Source organism: Colletotrichum costaricense (genome assembly GCF_030867565.1).
Source record: "Colletotrichum costaricense strain IMI 309622 chromosome Unknown Scaffold_4.1, whole genome shotgun sequence".
Lineage (NCBI taxonomy): Eukaryota > Fungi > Ascomycota > Sordariomycetes > Glomerellales > Glomerellaceae > Colletotrichum > Colletotrichum costaricense.
This window is the reverse complement of record NW_026848233.1, coordinates 245095-264897: the sequence shown is the minus strand read 5'-3', so window position 1 is coordinate 264897 and position 19803 is coordinate 245095. Positions and strand designations below refer to the sequence as shown.

The window sequence follows — 19803 nt, the reverse complement described above, 5'->3', positions numbered from 1 at the left end:
CGGATGTGCGAGATGTAAGGGATGGCGCCTGGACCAGCAAATAATAATTCCTCTACAACTCCGTTTTCTCTGACAATCCCATTGCCCTTCTCAACCTTGGAGAGTCCACACCAGGCCATCCGATAGCAACGCCTCCCGCCTCAGATTCAGGCACTCCCGTCTCAATGGGTCCGACTCCGTTCCTCCGATAATGAGCGACCTGGTCAGGGTCGGACTGGCTGCCGGCATTTGTCGTCGCTCGTGCTGTGAGCGAAGCAGCACCCTGGACACAGTAGGCCACCCCCAGCTGCAGATTGGAGCAGTCATTTGCGATTGCCTAAGGACTCCTTGTTAGCAACTTCACAGTGGTTTCCAGTGCATCCTAGGCTTACAGGGTTCCATGCACGAAATTGTTCGAAAGAAATCGCAAATTTGTCCTGGACTTTGGCGCAATAGTCTCCGGACTGGATCACATACCACCTAGAGAAAAAAGTAAACAGTGAGCTTCGAAGAGCTGGAATAGTTGCCATTTTGCAGCAAAAACCGAAAGACTCACTGATAGCACTTGTCCGTGGTTCCGGGAGGTGTGGTTGTTGGAGCCGGCACGGTTGTTGAAGTCGCTGTGGTGTTCCAGTCTTGGGTGGGCAGTACGCAATAGAACACATTGGCCTGTAAATTAGTGCACCCACTGTTGATCTGGGCCACGCCGTTAGTTGAAATCCGGCCTTTGGGTGTGCAAGTGATTTTTCAACTCACCTGGGGATTTATCGCGCGGAATAGATCCAGCGAAACTGTCTGGTTCAAAGCCACAAGCTCACAGTAGTCGCCCTATATCAATGCAAGAGTTGACAGTTAGTGTTGGTTGATACTTGGGCCTCAAGGACCAGCTTTGTCTGAGTCCATATGGCCTTGCACCTGCACAGTTCAGAGGGGCATACCAGTTGGACCTTGTAGTACTTGCCGCACTTGGTCGTGGTTCCGCTCGCGACAGGCGCTGGCCTATCAGCCGTAGCGGTTGCGTAGATCGCAGTCTTAGTTACGGTTGCACCTGGGATCGTCGTGAAGTTGAGAACACCACCAGGTGGCCCAACGCAGATATTTTGGCCTGCGATCAAGTTGGTGCAGTAGCTATCGACGGCTGATTTGGCGGTTAGCAAGTGACATTCGCATTCAGCCACGATTGTCAAAAGAAAAGGCTTACTTGGATTCCAAGCGATTACTTGCTGGTAGGTAGTGTTGAACTGCGAGGCGACCTTTAAACAGTTGTCGCCGCCTTGGACCACATAGCTAGTACAAGTAGGTGGAAGGCAGAGAATCTATAAATGCTCAATTTCAGCCAAACCGAGTCCTAGCAATGGTCCTTCGCAACGAGAGCTCAAGAACTCACTTGACCGGCAAAGATGTTCGTGCAGTCCATCCGCAGGCTGTTTAGCGTAATCAACGAGCCCGTCGAAACGCCGCTCTTCTTTGAGATATCTATGCAGTTGTCACCAGCAGCCACCGTGTACGTGCGGCCTGCAACGCAGATTGCAGTGGCATAACCAGGCGGAGCATAGTTGCCAAGCGACGTGACATTTGTCTTCAACGTTTGAGTTGCTGTTGGAAGACTGAGACTGCACTTTGACTGAATGGCGGCCCACGCCTGAGCCATTTCGGGGTCATAGTTTGAGTACGGGGTCGATTGTTGATGGCGGAATAGGTTGACCAGACACTCGGAGCAGAGTTGAGCAGTGGAGTACCCGCCGAGCAGGTCCGCTGGGCTTGCGGCATCGCCGAGTACTCGCTCGAGGTATTCTTCGTGCGAAGTCAGATCACGGACACGGGTGTTTAACAAGATATCTCTAAGTACTCACGAGTGCAGTACTCTCCGGTCTTAGAGTCTTTCAGACACATCTGCGTTCTAACAGCAGTGACAGAATCAACCCAGTAGGTCGGCGGATAGCCACTCCTAGGTTGAGGGTCTTTGGCGCACTGAGAAATGACGTTGCTCCTGTAAGTGGCCAATGCTGGAGAACACTCAGATCTGCAAAGAACGCCCATGACAGTCTCATTGAGTACCGTGTGGTAGCTACCACCTCCGAGGAGATTCAAGAGTTCTCGGGGGCATTCCGGGACAGGGGCTGATAGCGCCAAGTTGCATCCGGACGAGATGCCATCGAAGACTGTGCCAGATTGGTTTGTGAAGAAGAAGAACTAAAGAGATCAATTAAAAGCTTGTATCTAATATGCTGCTCCCGGATATCTCCAGAGCAGTCCAGGAGAACTCACACTTGGGTCAGCAAATATGGCCATAGGCCATAAAGACATAGTTAGGCTCAAAGCCACGATCGACTTCATAATGAGTTCAACTACTTTCAGTTTTGGTGAGTAAAATGGTTCTTTTTTCGAGCTGTGTTCCTAAAAGACAATCTCAAGGTGGACGGAACCAGGAGAGCTCGTTCTATGTAAGTAAGGAATACCTAGTAATTTCGAGGATTACTTCGGGCATCCGACCTCGCATATCCACAACCATAGAACCTGGACTCTTGGTTTGGTTCTGTCATATAGAAAGCTTCTTTGAGTAAGACATGAGCTGAAATATTGCCAAGCAGCTGTAGGAAGAGTCAAACGCTGATCGTTGTCTCAAGTCTGTCTTTGCTTCCCGAGGTACAATCATTTGAGTCAATCTGACATGCATAAGCTTACCACCTCACCTAAGTCAACACACTGCACATCGAATACCATCCTGTGTAGTTGATCGACTGGCAAGAATTGTCTTACTGTTACTAAATGGCGCATATGATGTATAATGAGGTAGTAGACGGATACGCAGGGCGATAGAAACACGACATCATGAAGCACCTTAGCCGAAGTGTCCCCTTGCTCCATCACACTTGTGGCGCCAAACCAGCGTTGTAAACTTGGACATCAGATGATTTTTTGCCGATGGCAAAGTCATTTTCAAATTGCAACATACTAGTTGAGACACAGTCAGAAGCTGTTAGAAGGACAGAGTACGATCAGAACGATTCACGCTTGCCACGATACCAACAGTGACCTATGTCTTGCTTGACGACCCCAAATTATTTGCAAGAAGGGAGGTTGCAGGTTGATTGAGGTCTAAGTCGATCGTCACTTCCACAAAGTCCTACACAGGTCGAATGTGATACGACTTGTCTCTAGTCACCATGTGATCAAACCCCAGGCCCCCTGTAAATCCGGGCCAGCCGGGGTTGTCTCCTTTTCCAGGGATTCCACGAAGAAACAAAAGAATGAGTTTATCTCGGGAACAGAAGGCACTTCAAGTCGGAACTACTTGCACTGAAAGTCCATGTACGCAATTGCAAAAATGAAGCTCCTCAAGCCCGCTGTGCTGCTGTTCTGTCTCCTACTCGCCGCGTCGGGAGCGATAGCTCAGCAGGACTACAGCTGTTCCCCCACCAGGCCGTGCAAACTTGGCTGCTGCGGTAAGAACAATGTGAGTGACTTCGAGTTCGCAGAATCCAAAATTCAGAGAAAGTTCCAATTGCTGATGAGAGAACTAGGTCTGTGGCCTTGGGCCTAGCTATTGTGCACCCGCGAACTGCACTTCCAGTTGCGGTGCCAAGAGCGAATGTGACCCAGGCTGGGGATCCGCCTGGAGCCAGAGAGCGAAGTGTCCCCTCAACGTATGCTGCTCCAAGTTTGGCTTCTGCGGAACTACCAAGGAGTTCTGCGGCGACAAGAAGGTCAAGGCGCCAAGTTGCCCTGGTGGCTCTTCTGCAGGCAAGCGAGTGATCGGCTACTATGAAGGGTGGTCAACAACAAAGGCCTGCAATGGATGTAAGTTCAAGTTACCATTTAAGGCAATCATCATTTGAAGCAAGATTTTTTTCTCCAAACGGATTGCCCTTTACGATAATTACCTCTTACAGTAATCCTGTAATTGCCTTTTCGAGTAATTCTTCCAAGATAAGTAGGAGACAATTTACTAAAATTTCTTCAGTGAATCCTGAGGACTTACTCTACACTGCTTACACTCATCTCAACTACGCGTTCGCCTTCATTGACCCGACCTCGTATAAGATTGCAAATATGCAAGACTCAGACTCGAAGTTCATGCCTCGACTCACAGCACTGAAGAACTACAACCCTGGGATGGAAGTCTGGGTGAGACTTCAATTTTCACATCTATGTACAAGGACTTTTTGCTCATTTTTGCAAATTAGATTGCCATTGGGGGTTGGAGTATGAACGACCCTGATCAGCCGACCAAGCGCACGTTTTCTGAACTGGCCGCATCCAAGGCGAAGCAAGACGTCTTCTTCTCATCTCTTCTGTCTTTTATGGAGTGAGTCCCTATTTTATCAACAGTCTATATCAATGAAATTTGACTAACAAGAGATATCCGCTAGTAAATATGGCTTCGATGGTGTCGACATCGACTGGGAATATCCCGTTGCCGAGGAACGCTCTGGCACACCTGAAGACTACAAGAACTTGGTCACTTTTCTCAAGAATCTGCGCGCAGCACTGGGAACGAAGGGCCTCACTATCACGCTCCCAGCATCATACTGGTACCTTCAGCACTTCGATCTCAAGAACATCCAGCCATACCTGGACTGGTTCAACATGATGAGCTACGACTTACACGGCACTTGGGATGGCACGAACCCTTATCTGGGGCCGTACGTCAACAGCCACACGAACCTGACAGAAATCGACCGTGCCCTTGAGCTTCTATGGCGGAATGATGTCGACCCAAAGAAGGTCGTCATGGGTATGGGGTTCTACGGACGCAGCTTCACCCTCTCGAATCCAAGTTGCAAGACCTCCGGTTGTGGCTTCAGCGCCGGTGGCGTCCCAGGCAGATGTTCCGCGTCTGCTGGGACCTTGATGTTCTCTGAGATCCAAGAGATCATAGACAAGGGCGGAGCTCAAGTGACAACAGACAAGACAGCAGCCGTCAATATTGTCACTTGGGGCGGTAATCAGTGGGTCTCTTACGACGATGAAGAGACGCTCAAGTTGAAGATGGACTACGCCAACGGCAAGTGTCTTGGAGGAGTCATGGTGTGGGCTGCATCAACAGATGACGCTAAGGGGACTGCCATCAAGGCTCTAGCGAAAGCTTCGGGCCGAACCGATTTGTCGAAATCTCTCTTTGCCAAAGCAGTCAGTAGCGACCCCAGCCAGTGTGTCTGGGGCGAATGCGGTGCATCGTGTCCATCTGGTCTCGTCCCGGTCGAGAGTTCAGGGAGCAACGCCAGTCCACTTGGCATCGAGTTAGGATGCAATCAGGGAAAGCGCAACTTCTGCTGTCCACCAAAGAACCCACCAGCTTGTAAGTGGAAGGGAAGCCCCAAGTTCTGTGGTGCGCTCGCGAAGAACCGATGCAGTGGCAAGGAGATCGAAATTGCTGCAAGCACAGACGGATGCTGGACTGGACATAAGTCTTTGTGTTGCACCAAGACTGATTCGACAAGTACTCTCGACTCTTGCGAGTGGCTCGGTGCTGCTCCATTTTGCTCAGCTGGCGCGACTTTCGGTTCCATCCTTGGACTCGGCACAACACCTGTTGCTGGAGCATTCTCCTTCCTTTCGTACGGCTGTCCCAACAAGGACAAGCCGAAGGAGTTGACCACTGGGAAGCAAGGAGAGGGAGGTCAGCAGACGTGTGCCTACAACGGAGGCTTCAAGAGCTATTGCTGCAAAGATCCTGTCCCTTGGAAAGAATGCAAATGGCCAGTAATATTCCACTCAACGCTACCAGAAGTTTTGACTGACTGTCTTGTAGGCGATCCGGAAACACTGCTTGGGTTCAATGGAAGCAGATACTGTCCGGCCCCCTCGCCAACCTTTTTTTCGATTTTTCAACGGACTGCAAGACCGGCTGTGAGAGCGGAGAAGTGACCGTCGCAACTGATGGCTTTGGCTGTCGCTCTGGGACATACTCCTATTTCTGCTGTGGTAATCCGAATACGCCAGTCGAGCCCAAACTACCAGAGATCAGTCTTTGTCCCAGCCCAGCAAACTTGCCGGACTTGTCCACAGTCCCAGAAGGCGGTTCGAGCCCTAAGAATGTTTTCAAGGAAGGAGATGTCTTTGACAATAACTGCATACTACCGCCAACTAATAAGAGGCGACACATGATTCGAGCTGCTCGACCGCATCAGAAGGGATTCGACAGTAATGACACAAGCTCGGAGGAACCAGAGCATCCGGCACTCGCTGGCATGGACACATCGTATCTCTTTGGGAGGTCGTTGGAGAAACGTGGTGCCAGAGACGTTGCTATGAAATTGTGTGCACCCGGCAAGCAGAGCAGCAGCATCTACACTCAGAACTACCCCGGTGCGACTAGCATCATTCGCACTACTGGGAAGGCTTTCACAGTGGCTAAGCAGGGTGTTTGCGCCGCTGTTGGAATCACAGCTCTGACTAACCTTGATCCGAATACCAACTGGGTCACGGAGCATGTGTTCGAGAAGCAAGAGTTTCGTGACGCAGTTGAGTGGATGATGGATGGTAATACGCCGAAGGGGGTTGCTCTCACAGCCGGTAAAGCTCCCTTTACGGGAGTTTTCGACCTCAATGGCGTAAGTCAACCTTCCGTTGCTTTTGAAATAATTTTGATTTTTCAACTAACAATAAATTCTGTAGTTGTTCCAGGATACCTGGCCTTCGAAGACATACACCACTCTTAAAGTTGTCCAAGATTGGGCGGGCAACATCAATGACGCTTTCACAGGTCTTCTTGGTCGAACGTCTGACGCAGGTCTCAATAACGCAAACATCGTCAATCTCCAAGTCTGCGACGCCGATTTCAATCGCTACAAAGAGTTCATCGTTGCTGGGAGCGACTTCATGAGCCAGGCGACGTGGAAGAACTACAGCCCCACAGGTCGCATCGCCATCTTGTCTGATGTGATTGACACCTTCGCGTATCGAAGTGAATCAAGCGTCATCACCTCATACCAAAAGACATATGCTTCACTGGCCACCCTCTGGGGCGACTTTGGTCGATATGCTGTCAGCAAAGGCGTCAACTACGATTTTGCATCAGCTTGGAAGCAGATTGTCCCCGCCAATCTCGAGAGCCAGGTCTCATCTGCTCGAACGTTGTTCGAGAGCTATGTCAAGAGCGAGCTAACATTCTGGAAATCGACTGCTGCCGCGACAACTTACTCGCCAGTGGTTGTCAAGGAGATGACTGATAAGCTTACGGATTGGCAGGGGAAGGTGACTACACTAATTGCGCTTCCGATTAGCAAGATGACAGCTTGATTCTGTTGAGGATTCTTTGTAACTTTTAGTTCTCTTTATATTGTATAGACACACTGACTCGCTATCCCTTCCTCCTACTTCATGAGAGGTGGTGGTCTGAAGAACAGCTCTCTGTCCCATCAACTGCTCGATGGGTTCAGTCCAATTATCTTCAGCTCTGTTCCGATTCCGATTAGTTCCGAAGATGTCCATCAGGGCTTACAAAGTTCAATGGACTAGATCAATACGTAATTTGATCTAATACCTCTGAAGAGTGCATCCATGTATGATTCGGTCCTGCTCAAGTACTCTACCAAACAGAGGGTAAAGATGTACACCAAGTGATGTTCTGATACGCTAATAAGCTCCTAATGCCGAAACACGTAGGCCTTAGCCCAATTCTGTTATTGTCTCCATGAAGCCCACGGAGCCCTTTCGAGCCCAATCAGGAGATCCTGGTTCTGAGAAAGGCGACGCTGTGACTTTGGAGTACCATTCATCCGACCAGATGCCTCTTTCCACATCGTCTGGTCTGATAGAGGTTACTCGGCTCATCCTTTCTATAGGAAAGATCGAATCCATATGTTCATGCACCATGCTCTCTGTATTAACAGTGCTTACCAGCACAGGCCCGGTTACCCCGGTGGTATCGACTGCCGTTAAGTTTTGCGTTTGTAGCTTACTACCCATGAGAAATTTGAGTTCAAAGTACTTTTTGCTGCTCTGGCCGGTGTTGCAACTTGATTGTTGCGAACCACTGAATCCGCGCATGAACAAGATATTGATTGCCGGAAGACAGGCGCAGATCATGCCGATGCTCACTTCCGCAGTCCTAGGGAAGACTCAGCATCAGCGTCTAGCCTAACCCAGCAGTAAAGTATGAGGACTCACCCAAGTAAGTTAAAACGAATAAAGTCGACCGGCTCATCATCCGACTTTTGTAGTTGAATTACTAAAATCATCCGAATAATGCTTGCTGCTGTGGCGACGCCCCCTGCGCTGAGCATGAGAATCACCTTAAGCCGCTTTGTCCATGACATTCGCAGGCTCAAAGCCACGGGTATTGGGAGACATAGAACGGCAGTATCTGTGATGGCACTAACGGCAGTGTCGGCAACGAAGATGGCTCGCTGATTGAAGCAAGTGGCGTCGAGAGTTGAGTCCCAATAACCCGCGATTGGGTGGCAAATAAACATCTTGAGAAAAAGGACCGGCACATAGTATCCAGTCATGAATACAATGACGGCATATGTACCAATAATAGTCTTCTTGTTCAGTCTGAAGACTCTGATTACGATGAGTAGCAAGGCGAGTTTTGTGAAATACGAGTTAGGGCCGTAGACGAGTGTGTCCGCATACAAGCCCTGTGGTGGTATTAGCACTTGAGTTACATGATGTCTGCATGAGGAGGTTGAAGAGTAGTTACCTTCAAGAAACCAACGAAATTGTCCTTAGATATCTCATAAATGTGAAAGCCACCTCCATAACGATGCACTGAGATGGGATCAGTCGCCATGTAAGTGCCTACATATCACATTATTACTTACTCACGAGTGCCGTCGAGCTGTACCCGACTGATAATATCTATTCACCTATCAGCTCACGCTTGGACGTTATTGAGGTAACAGATTTGGCGACTTATTTGAGAGACTATTTGAGAGACTTACCCAGGCGATAACTGCCATCCCTGCAATTGTCAGCTTACAAGCTTCACAGCATAGAGACCCGAGACGAGATCCCAGTGACAGAGGCCTACAATCATCTAAGTAGAACGGCGGCGCGATGAGGGTTTTCGCATAGATGCGCAGCATCATGAAGATACTGACAGACACAATGGAAAGAATCTGCGACACCAGATTGATGGTATGCAATACGTCCTGCGGATGCTGAAAGTCGGGCACTACGCCTTCCGGCGGGGGGGCCGCCCCCTCCTTGTCAGACATCTCGCATCGGCGACCGGAAAATGTGGGTAAACCGGCGGGATAGGTCGGCGGGGTCGGGTCGATGCGGGGCGAGACATAGTCGTCCCGTAGATGATCACTTGGTTATTCGGAAGGGCGCCGCCAACATTGCCTCCGACTCGACGTAAAGAAAATCCGATAGTGCAATCAAGTTTCGTTGTCTGGAGAAACGGGTCTCCGCGGAGATGTCACTTGAGGGAAGCGTCTCGTATATAATTGCCACATAACGTTTGTGCTTGTGATAGCGTCCCCCGGAAGAAACTATAGTCGAGCCCAGACTTTTGGGAGTAACCAGCCTTGACCATGTCCTGATTCTTAAACTCTGATAGCTACACCAAAACGTCAATCATTGATTGGCTCATGGAACAATCGGCAGCTATGACGCCCGCACTCCGGAGAGGTTTATGCATAGAAGAAGTGTGTTTTCGATGGACGGGAAAAGCTTCCTCTCAGCCGATCATCAAGCTTCCTCGGTAGTTCCAATCTTAAAGAGCTGCTAACAGATTAAAAAGCTATCTGAGCCTCATCAGTGGAGAAATCAAACGGCAAGAATGTTACTTTGAGCCGTGCCCTCTGCGAAGTGGCACGTTTTTGAGGCGTCTTCGATACACTAGCCCATCACATAGATCAGTAACACCTAACTTCGATGGATCAGAGGGGAATGAAATCCTTCCCTCCAATCGATCTGATCTTAGAATTTCTCGTTTGGAGTTGACTCGTGAAAAGAAACGTTGCGCCACGTCTCCTTCCTGGCAGGATGGGAGCATATCCAGATCATGCAACGAAGTCGCTGCTGCCAGCCTTTTAAGGTACTTACAGTGAATACCACGCGACCCGATAGGGTGTGATGTCTCGAGACTGACTCAAAGACTTTTGAACGCTCTGCTATCGAGCGGGCAGGATACGCCAGGACCAGGGTTCGCGGGGTAGCTGGGCACCGAAGCAGGCAGTAGTCTTTCACCCAGCAATCCCAGCTTCGCTTTGCGACACGTGGGTGAATTGGGCGGTCAGACGCAACGGTCTCTCGATACTCAACATTCGTCTCGCATCCTGAAGTGGCAATTGGAGCCCGTGGTCTCAGGACGCCCGCAACCTTCAGTCAAGGCCAACCATGTCAGGATCCATGCCGAAACCGAGCGGACGTTTCTCGACATGGGCAGTCGCTTCTAGAAACATGAGAATACTTCAATCCTTAAAAGACCCTTGAACTTTGGGCTCGTATAATCACAGAATATGGAGGCTCATAGAAAATGATCAATTATCAGTATCGAAACAGGAAGGACCCCGCAGCCTGCAACTCGTCTCGGCGATGATACGAAACTTGATAGCTGAAGCCTCTTAAAGCTTAACACATTCTCAACGACTGCATCCTCCCCTAACAACAACTCGAATGGTTATCATCATATGAACTGGTAACCGTCCTCGGGTTCGTCAAACTATTCTGGCTAGCGGAGAAACGAACTCTTCCATGCCCCGGAAAGGAACTAATTCGTGCGCATGACCTGAAGATATACTTTTGTCTCTGGCCTGACTTTGGTGACAAGAAGACTTTAATGGGCGAGAAATACCCCGGATGAACACCGAGTCAAACCGATCTCGCGTCTGCACACTGCTACTTTGTCCGTCGCTGTCGACCCTTCCTCCCAAGGCAAGAACAAGTGTCACAGTACGACTTGAGTCTGTTTGTTTCTGTCTCTTCCACTTATACTACGCAGTAATCGATGCAATGGAGAGGAGTGGCACAGACGGTGGCACGGTATTTTGGCAGCTCCAGACTTCCGTCCAAAGAAGTTGATTTCAACTCGACCCCGCAAGCGGCGGGGAAAGGGATGTGCTGTATTAAGTGGGCTGTCATTAAGCGGCTATGGAGCATCAACGTCTATTGGATATCGATGTGGCCACTTGTCAGTTGCTGTGAGTGACTTTTGGCTTTATTCTCCTTTGGTCTCGATGATTTTGCCTTGCCGATGCTGTAGCTATATCTCGTAAGCGTCGACATGCCTTTGACGCCGTAAGCCTTAACCGAAGTGCTTGTGCTCACTCATCAGACTCAAATGTTGCTCTTGAGATAATTGTCATTGGAGATCATGCGTGGCCATGTTGATTATGTGCATGCTGAACAAACTATGAATAACTTGTTCCTGTATTTTTTTCATTTTTTTGCTGCTCTAAACAGAAGGGTAGTTCCTTGTGGTGTAATATTACTTGTAGCCGCACAGGGTTTGTGTTGAGCGTTGACTTATAGACTAAACAATCAGAATACCTATGAATATCGTTATGCTGTGTATGTAGTCTGAAAGACGCAAGGGGTAAGTAAATCTATGTGGGTACGTCACCGAGCATATGCATGCTACCTGCGGGTTGTCACACCAGCAACCATCGCAAAACAGCCTCACTTGAGGAACGGTGACCAAGGGTACGGGGACGATGGAGACCTCTCGACCGCCTCGCCACGCCAGTCGCAGTAAAGCGCCCTTTGCAGTCTCAGGTGAGGGGGTATCTGCAGTATGTTGCTTTAGGTACCTTCAATTGATTGCAGTGAAGCTCAACACCGGGGCTACTGCAACTACCATTATGTCTTCATTTCCCAGCTGCAGTGGCCTCTTTCCCTTTCCAGATCGTGTTGGGAGAGACTGTCACCTCGTCGGTCTGGCAACAAGCTGGAGGAAGTGAGTTGAGTTCTAGGTTCAGACAGGCCACTTGAACTTCGGATACGTAGCTGGCATCATTCTATGTCTATTCCGTGAGGAGAAGGAGTCGTCGATTGACCCAGGGGATTGGGAAATGGGTTCCCCGTTATTGTCCAGGGTATGTGGAGTATGCGCGAACAGCGATGGACGCGTCTCCACCTAGAATCCGGAGGTTCCATCTGTATTCCCCAAGGGTTCCAGAATCCAGACTTCCTATGGGTATCGCCTGACGAGGTCCGCGTTACTTGTTGCACGAGACACGTCGCCACTTGAATCAGCCGTCGGCCAATGGAGACTGATGAGGGGCTCGTGGATATTCCAGCCCCCGAATGTCGAGAGCGGGACGAGTTTATCGCCGCCCACTTTGAGTGCTCCATCTGATAAGCCAGACACCAGGATCCGATCACGCTGTTCAAGCTGTTGCCACCATATAAGCCACGCACCCGGGCGAAGACATCCCGCCTGATATCAGCCATATTTTCAGTTCACTTCCCAACCTCCATGATGCCTCATACTCGCGGAGACTGGACAAATGAGCAGGCCTCTGTTGAGCCTACCTACAATGAAGTAGGAGGCCGGCAACAAGCCGGCCAGGGTCCGGACTCGACGACATGGCTCGGCCCGCAAAGCGGACGAATCAAACAACACCACGTCCAAGTCATGGTCCCCTGTCGGCTCCGGGAACGTGCAGTCTTCTAGTGGCCCATCCCACGTTTATTGCGTCCCAACTGTCTCGGCCTAGCCCAAGTAAAGCAAAGTGAACGATGCCCAACCCACAACACCATGCGCACAAACGGGAAGAGAAAGAGAAAATAGACGGCCGCCAGTCGAATTCATTTCCGCCTGTTTGCCCTGCCCAAATCGACTGGTTGTGAAGCCCATGTCTTTTCCCCAAAATTCCTGACTCATCCCAGCCTGCAAAAGACTCTCTGATTCGTTTTCTTCTGCCTTTGGTGGCCCGTTCGGCCCCGGCAAAATAGGGCTTGAAGCCTGTTTGGCCCTCGACAGAGCAAGCTAAAGCATGAGAATGGACATTAGAACGGACAACCGCCGTCAAGTCGTTGGCGGGTCTTTTTCCAATAGTGAGGGGGTGGAGGTACGAACATGCCGCCAAACACAGCAGAGATCCAACGGAAGCAGTTGGCCTCAAAGCTTGACCGCAGTATCGAGAAAGATTCAAATCCGCCCAGCAACGGGAGACTTACACATGTTCATCGCCACTTAGGGATATTGCAAAGTTGTATTCTTAGACTCAGTCCTGTTCAGAACCCGAACCCATTCGCCCAAGCTGATGGATGGTGGCACCCCCAGTCTCCCGCTTTTTAGTCCCCGGCAGGCGGGAAGCGTCGATGGAGTCTAGACAGGGGGGTTCGAGAAACCATGGGGGTGTACGCGGTAGACCGTGAACACGGCCGATAGACTAGGAAAAGCAGGGTTTGCTCCTCCTGACAGTGGCATGGCCCAATCACCCAAGCCCCCTCTGCCCGAAGGGCGACGGAGTGACGACGTTTCGTTTGCAATATTCGACGCTACTTTGTGTCCCGGATGTAAGCTGGGCATCCCGCCAAACGGTTCCGTGGAGGGCCAGTTGGGAGTCCCGCTCTGGTGCCACGCCTCATCCCTGACGCTGGCTCATCTGGCTCGACTATCCCGTGTCCCGTCGCTCGCGGACGAGAAGTCGAGAGACCCCCCGAACTTGTTTTTTGACGTATGTGCCCTATTGGACGGGGGTAGGCGCGCTGGTGGGAGGCCACGGATGAAGGCGGGCAGTGTCGAATATCATTTTCTGCCGGTTGGGCTCCTGTACGTAGATCGCCCTCCGCCTCCCTTTTTCCCCTTCTTCCATCCCACAACACTATACTCTGGATATTCTGAACAAAACCAACTTGCCTCCACATCCAGACTTCGTCTTCCGATCTCATCATTCTTTGATTGTAGATCCGAGCAGACCCGATATGCAACTTTACCCCTCATCAACTTACCAATACACTTTCAATGTCACTCGCAGAGTCCACCACCCCCAGATCAGACGTCCAGCTTGGCACATAACTTGAGAAATCCCAAAAAAAGAATAACATTATCATTTACCAGAGCTACTTGGCTCTTGAGCGAATCTCCATTTCACACATCTTCATCACCGTCCTCATGGCTCCTACCCGTGATCCGGTGCCCGCAAAGGGCCGCGGTCGGTTCGCCAGACTCAGGCGGCCCTCAGTCTCCATCCCAGACAACACTCCTCTTGAGAGACTTGATCTCTCCAACGCCAACGTCTCCGAGATCTCACTTGCCCCCATGGATCGTTCGGTAAACGACAGCGGATCCGACTTGAGCGTCAGCCCAGCCGGAGACTGGAGGAACAAGCACGGCGCCGCAAAGCCTGCCTTGAAGTTCAAACCCCCCATGCTTCGCACCCGCCCTTCCCGACCAGAGCTCAGTCGCCCGTGGAGGCGGTCTACTGAGAACCTTTACACCACAGCCGATGAAACCAATGACTCGGATGTTGAGTCCAAGTACAGCTTCGTTTCTGGCTCATCCCTCACCACCGCGACGAGCGTGGACGACTCTGACTCTCATTCCTCCAAGTCCGACTCATACACCCAGGCCATTCGAACTCGGCCATTCACCACTGAAAAGCAGGTCGTCAGGACCAGCACCATCCCTCCTGCGCCAGCCAAGCCCGCCAACCTCAAGGGCACCCGCGTCGACGTCGTCGCGCCCAAGAGACAGACTATCCACATCGAGGTGGCCCCTGTAGCTCCTGCCCCTCCCGTTGTCCAACACATTACCTCACATGACCTCATTGAGCGCGAGAAGGTCCAAGATGAGCTCAACAAGCAGATCTCGCGCATGAGAGAAGAGGCGATGAGTCTTGTGACCAGGCAGACCGACACGGACAGAAGACTCGGACATGCTCTCGACCAAATTTCGGTACTCTCAGCCGCCAAGGAGAAGACCGAGAAGCAACACCGTGAAGAAAAGACCCTCAAGGACCAGATTAGTCGCGACTATGATGACCAGAGCCGCCTCCTCGATGACGTGAGAAGCGCCCTTGGTGAGCATGAGAAGAGGCTCGATGATGTTGAGCGTGAACGAGATCAGCTGAAGGGCATCAAGGAGCAACTCGAAGTTAACGCCGTCAAGCTCGAGAAGGAAATTGAGCAAGAGAGGGAAGCCAAGACAGAGATTACCACCAAGAATGCAGTACTTGAGAAAGATCTCGTTGACCAGCAAAAGCTTCTTGCCGAACAGGAGAAGCTCACCAAGAAATTTGAGGCCCAATGCCACGACCTTGAGAGGAGCGTCGGCGATGCTCACTTTGTCACCAAGGAGACTGAGAAATCCCTCATCAACAGGATTGCCGCTCTCGAGATGATTAAGAACACCATGGAGATCCGTGCCACCGGACTTGAGACGGAACTCATCCGCAAGGGCACTGAGATTGGCGACATCACCGCCGAGCGTGACCTTCTCCGTATGGAGGTCGACAAGTACAAGCCCCAAGTCGATGAACTCAACCGGGAGAACGGCGCCCTGATAGAGGCCAAAAAGGGTCTGGAGGCACGGATCGACGACCTCGATCAACAGAAGAAGGGTCTCGAGGCAAACATCGAGAAGCTCGAGGCAGAGAAGAAGGACGCCCAAGCCAGCTTCGATGCCCTTGAGGCCGAGAAGAAGGGCCTCGAAGCCGACATGGAGAAGCTTAACACCGAAAACAACGACATTCAGACCCGCTTTGGCGCACTTGAAGTCGAGAAGCAAGAGGTTGAGGTCCGCCTTACCCAGCTCGAGACCACCAACACCGACATCCAGATCCGTTTTGAGAGTCTCGAGGCCACCAAGGGCGAGCTTGAGCTCAGCAAGGGTGAGCTCGAGACCCAGGTGAAGGACCTCGCGGGCTTCAAGACCAAGTACGACAAGCTCAGAACCCGCATCGAAGGGCTCAAGGGCAAGAACACGACACTCCAAGGACAGGTCGGCGAGCTTCTCAAGGACCAAGACGACAAGATGTCTCAGATCTCTAGTCTCGCAGAGGAACGTGACATACTCCGCTCGGAGAATGAGTCGCTCAAGGACGAGAATGAGTCCGTCACTAGCGAGCTCCGACGTGCCGAGTCACTCATGGGATCTATCGCCGGCTCTCTCCCTGGTTCACTTGCACCTTCAGTTATCGGCTCCGCCGCCCCGTCCGTCATCGGCTCGGCAGATGACAGCGATACAGACACTGTTAAGGGCGAGGATGATGAGGCTCCGCCCCCTCCCGAAGAGGCTCCTCCAGCTCCCCCGGCGCCCGAGGAAGCACCCCCCGCACCCCCAGTGGAGGAGCCTCCTGCGGTCCCCGTCATCGAAGTCATCGAAGAGGCTGAGGTTGTCGAAGATGCCCCGGCGCCGGTACCTGAGGAAGTCAAAGACGACACCGCCAGCGTCACCTCAGCGGCACCCTCTGAGCTTTCCAAGGCCGCTCCGGAGCCCGAACCCGAAGTAGCGGAGCCTGAGCCTGCCCCAGCTCCCGAGCCGGAGGCAGCGCCCGTCGGAGCCGATGCCGTCTCCGAGAAGGCCGAGTCCGTATCCGCCGAGTCTATCACGCCCTCCGAGCCGGCAGTCATGGAGGAGCTCCGCAATCGCATCGCTGAGCTAACGGACCGCAACGATCAGCTGCAGTCCGAGACCGTCAAGCTCGGCTCCCTTACCGCTGAGCGTGACGACCTCGTCACCCGCGTCGCGAGATTGGAGACGGAGGCCGTCATGGCGCCTGCGCTCCGCCAGGAGAATGCGACCTTGACGTCGCAGCTGTCTCTCGTCAATACCCAGCTAGACGGCATGCGCGCTTCCTACGACGCCTCGGTCGCTGAGGTCAACAGCCTCAAGGACCAGATCGGTCAGCTACGGGGACGTCTGTCTACGCCTTCGGTGCAATCTCGCTCTCGAGAGTCGTCCCATGCGAGGGCACCGTCGACGAAGACGAAGAAGAATGATGATAAGAAGAAGGAGCAGTTGGTGGTTGTGCGCAACCCCAACGAGCGAGGTGGAATGTAAGTCTAACCCATCACCTATAAATGTTTCTAAACACTATGCTGACTTTCACGTTCAGTCAAATCATACGAAGATGCGATCTACGGGGTATGAAGAGGTCGTCGTCTCAGCACTCTCACTCCGAGGGCGACAAGAGCGACTAAATCCTTACGACTTATTTTTGAGATTGTGGAAATGGGAATAGCGAGGGAATGACGAGTGATTAGCGTGGCGAAGGACGGACGGACGGACGGATAGCAAGAGTATAGCGTTTCCTTTGTGTTTTCTTTCTTCTCCTTTTCTGTGTTGGGGCAACATAGCATGCGATGGATCGGTTCGTCGCTTGGGTCTTTCATTGATACTCTTACTCTTTCTCCTTTGTCACCGTGGAATTTGGAATGGGCATGGATACGGAACGGACTAGACATGTAACGGATCGCATGGGCGGATTCTGGAAGACGGTGTGCCCTCAAGGGCGCGAAACAGCATGCATCTTGTAGACTTCTTGTGTCGTATAGCTAGTTACTTGGTCTTGTATTTAGATAGCGCCAGCGTTGGTTATCAGGTAATCATTATTGCCATCTATTGGATCCCCCTGACGCCGTGCTCGTGCCGTAGTCGTAGTTCCCAGCCCCCCAACCTGTCAGATTGCCACGGCCCATCACGTCCTCTGGGGCGCCATCGACTAGCTCAAAAAACGTGGCTCCTCCGGAGATATTAGAGCAACAACTATTTCTTAGTCAATATGAACCGACTTGTTGGTTCTGGCAGCGCAAGCCTTTGCCTCCGTCACCGCGCTTAGTCGACCCAGGCCGTGTCCGCCAAGAGAGACGTCAACCGATTGGCCGACGCCATACCTCGTGGAGATTCAGGTCCAATAGTTCACGATAAGCGTCTTTGGTGTTCTGACAAGTTTACCACATTCTCGGCTCGGCGAAAAAATCTCCTCTCCTACTTTCTCGGTACGATGACAGACAGGGTGCCCATTATTGAGACTTATCAGATGGACTGTCAAATTTTCATCCCTGTATGTTTCTCTCTTTTCCCCGCGGGATCCAGAATGTTAAGCTTTTATTACTGTCTTACCTATCCAGTCCACCACCTTGTGCACCTTGTGGGTAACTTTGAGGGGGGCACCCTACCTAGGTAATAAGATGAACGCCATGCAGTTTGCTCCGTCAATACTCGTAAATTCTTCTAGAGCTCTTGTGAGGTCATAACCTCCTCATCTTTTCCGTCGAACTCAAGGCCTCTCAAGGTAGATCAATGACGCAGCGCCCATGAAAGCTCTCCTCGGCAGCAATCTGTGTTACCTACTCCCACCTCAACCGAGACGCAAGAGGTAAAGGATTCCAGAGAAAGCCATGGATTCCCGCCGTGTCGCTCAACACCAAAATAGGCGGATGCTCTCGGCGCCACCATGAAGCTGCTGAATCCGGCTTGAACCCGGTCAGGCACACCTCTCAACAAGCTGCGGTCTAGTCTAGACGCCACAGGAACCTAGGAGCTGGAGAAGACGAATTGGAGGCTCCGATTGGCCTCGTGTGTCTCAGGGACGGATGTGGGAACGTGCGTGGCTGCAAACGCTGAACCGCAACATTCCAGAGCTCCTCATCCAGCCCGGAAACTGGATACTCACGGGAACATCTCACTCAACCTTAGACAAAGGTGTTCAGTCCCGAGCTAGGAATAGACCGGGTGTAACCCCCCGCAGATGTTTATTTCGGTGACCTTAAGGTAGGTAGTCCGTGGTGTATATGAGAAGCTGGCGTTTCCACCTTTTCGAATCCCGGTTCTCTTCTCCCTCATCAGCTCATTCCAACTCTCGCTTCACCCGGTATAACCAACATCTTCGCTGTCGTTTCAGTCACTCAACTCCTAGTCAATTCACTCGACATCACCTCAACCGTCAACATGAAGTTCACAGCTGCCATCATCGCCTTCGCTGGCCTCGCCGCCGCCCAGTCTCTGGCGGACGTCCCTACTTGTGCCCAGAAGTGCTTGGCCGACGCCGTCACCTCCAACGGGAAGTGCACTGTTGGTGACATTTCCTGCCTCTGCAGCGGTGCCAACTACCAGGCTATCGTCACCGCCGGTACTCCCTGCGTCCTCGCTAGCTGCGGTGCCGACGTTGCCGTCAGTAAGTTCATCACCAAAGCCCTTGTCTAACTCGACATGATCCTAACTCTGGCACTCAAGACCAGGTCCTCCCCGCCGCTAGCAAGATCTGCGCCGCCGTCGCTGGAGGTGGTGGCCCTGCTTCCGCCGCTTCCTCGGTCGTCGCTTCGGCCTCTGCCGCTGCATCTTCCGTCGTTGCCTCAGCCTCCGCTGCCGTCTCCTCCATTGCCTCTGCTGCCACCAGCAAGGCTGCTTCCGCCGCCTCTTCCGTCGCTTCAAGTGCTTCCCGCGCCGTCACGAGCGCTGCCTCGTCCGCCGCCGCTGGCACCACTCGCACTGCTGTTGTCACGAGCGCCACCACCACTCGCAACGGGACCTCCACTGCCACTGCTACCGCTACCCCCGTCACCGTCAACGGTGCTGCTACTCAGGGTCCCGTTGGCCTCCTGGCTGCTCTCGCTCTTGGTGCTCTTGCCTACTTGTAAACGAGTTCGCAAAGCCCCCATGGTTCAATATATGGCATAGCTTATATACTGGGCCACTGTCTTGATGAAGTCGACTTCATCTAAGGCACGTTAGTCTACCAAAACGAGGCGCACAAAATATAGATATACTAGTAATCCACGTGGCAATCCAATTTATATCTTCTCATGTCATGTGTCATGTCATGACCTCGTCGATCGAATGCCCACACTGTAAGAACTCAGCTTCATCTCCTCTTTGCATACTTCGTCTGGACATTCTATGATACACTGGCAGTGAGTAGAATGAGCAAGTAGGAGGTCTTCTGCTCAGTAATCAGAAGCGTTCCTTCTGTTGGC

At 51.9% G+C, this 19803-nt stretch overlaps 5 protein-coding genes across 5 annotated transcripts; 3 read left to right on the top strand and 2 right to left on the bottom strand.

Moving 5' to 3' along the window:
- Positions 1-52: 52 nt before the first annotated feature.
- CCOS01_04102 (uncharacterized protein) lies at positions 53-2286 on the bottom strand (the record flags this gene model as incomplete). Its single annotated transcript, XM_060452285.1, has 9 exons — positions 53-316; positions 372-459; positions 536-675; positions 736-807; positions 918-1117; positions 1181-1295; positions 1367-1773; positions 1833-2172; positions 2248-2286. 9 exons carry the CDS (start codon positions 2284-2286, stop codon positions 53-55), a joined length of 1665 nt encoding a protein of 554 aa, XP_060316243.1.
- A 1021-nt stretch (positions 2287-3307) lies between these two features.
- On the top strand, positions 3308-7224 carry CCOS01_04101 (chitinase; the record flags this gene model as incomplete). The annotated part of the gene is made up of 7 exons (XM_060452284.1): positions 3308-3436; positions 3504-3780; positions 3944-4107; positions 4167-4288; positions 4353-5612; positions 5735-6536; positions 6601-7224. The coding sequence occupies 7 exons, from the start codon at positions 3308-3310 to the stop codon at positions 7222-7224; spliced, it is 3378 nt and encodes a 1125-aa protein (XP_060316242.1).
- Positions 7225-7593: 369 nt separating this feature from the next.
- Positions 7594-9146, bottom strand: CCOS01_04100 (uncharacterized protein; the record flags this gene model as incomplete). Its single annotated transcript, XM_060452283.1, has 6 exons — positions 7594-8035; positions 8095-8567; positions 8630-8697; positions 8751-8787; positions 8871-8890; positions 8960-9146. The coding sequence occupies 6 exons, from the start codon at positions 9144-9146 to the stop codon at positions 7594-7596; spliced, it is 1227 nt and encodes a 408-aa protein (XP_060316241.1).
- A 4164-nt stretch (positions 9147-13310) lies between these two features.
- CCOS01_04099 (uncharacterized protein) lies at positions 13311-17028 on the top strand (the record flags this gene model as incomplete). Its single annotated transcript, XM_060452282.1, has 3 exons — positions 13311-13562; positions 13946-16884; positions 16944-17028. 3 exons carry the CDS (start codon positions 13311-13313, stop codon positions 17026-17028), a joined length of 3276 nt encoding a protein of 1091 aa, XP_060316240.1.
- A 1750-nt stretch (positions 17029-18778) lies between these two features.
- Positions 18779-19467, top strand: CCOS01_04098 (CFEM domain-containing protein; the record flags this gene model as incomplete). Its single annotated transcript, XM_060452281.1, has 2 exons — positions 18779-19004; positions 19064-19467. 2 exons carry the CDS (start codon positions 18779-18781, stop codon positions 19465-19467), a joined length of 630 nt encoding a protein of 209 aa, XP_060316239.1.
- Between the last annotated feature and the right edge of the window lie 336 nt (positions 19468-19803).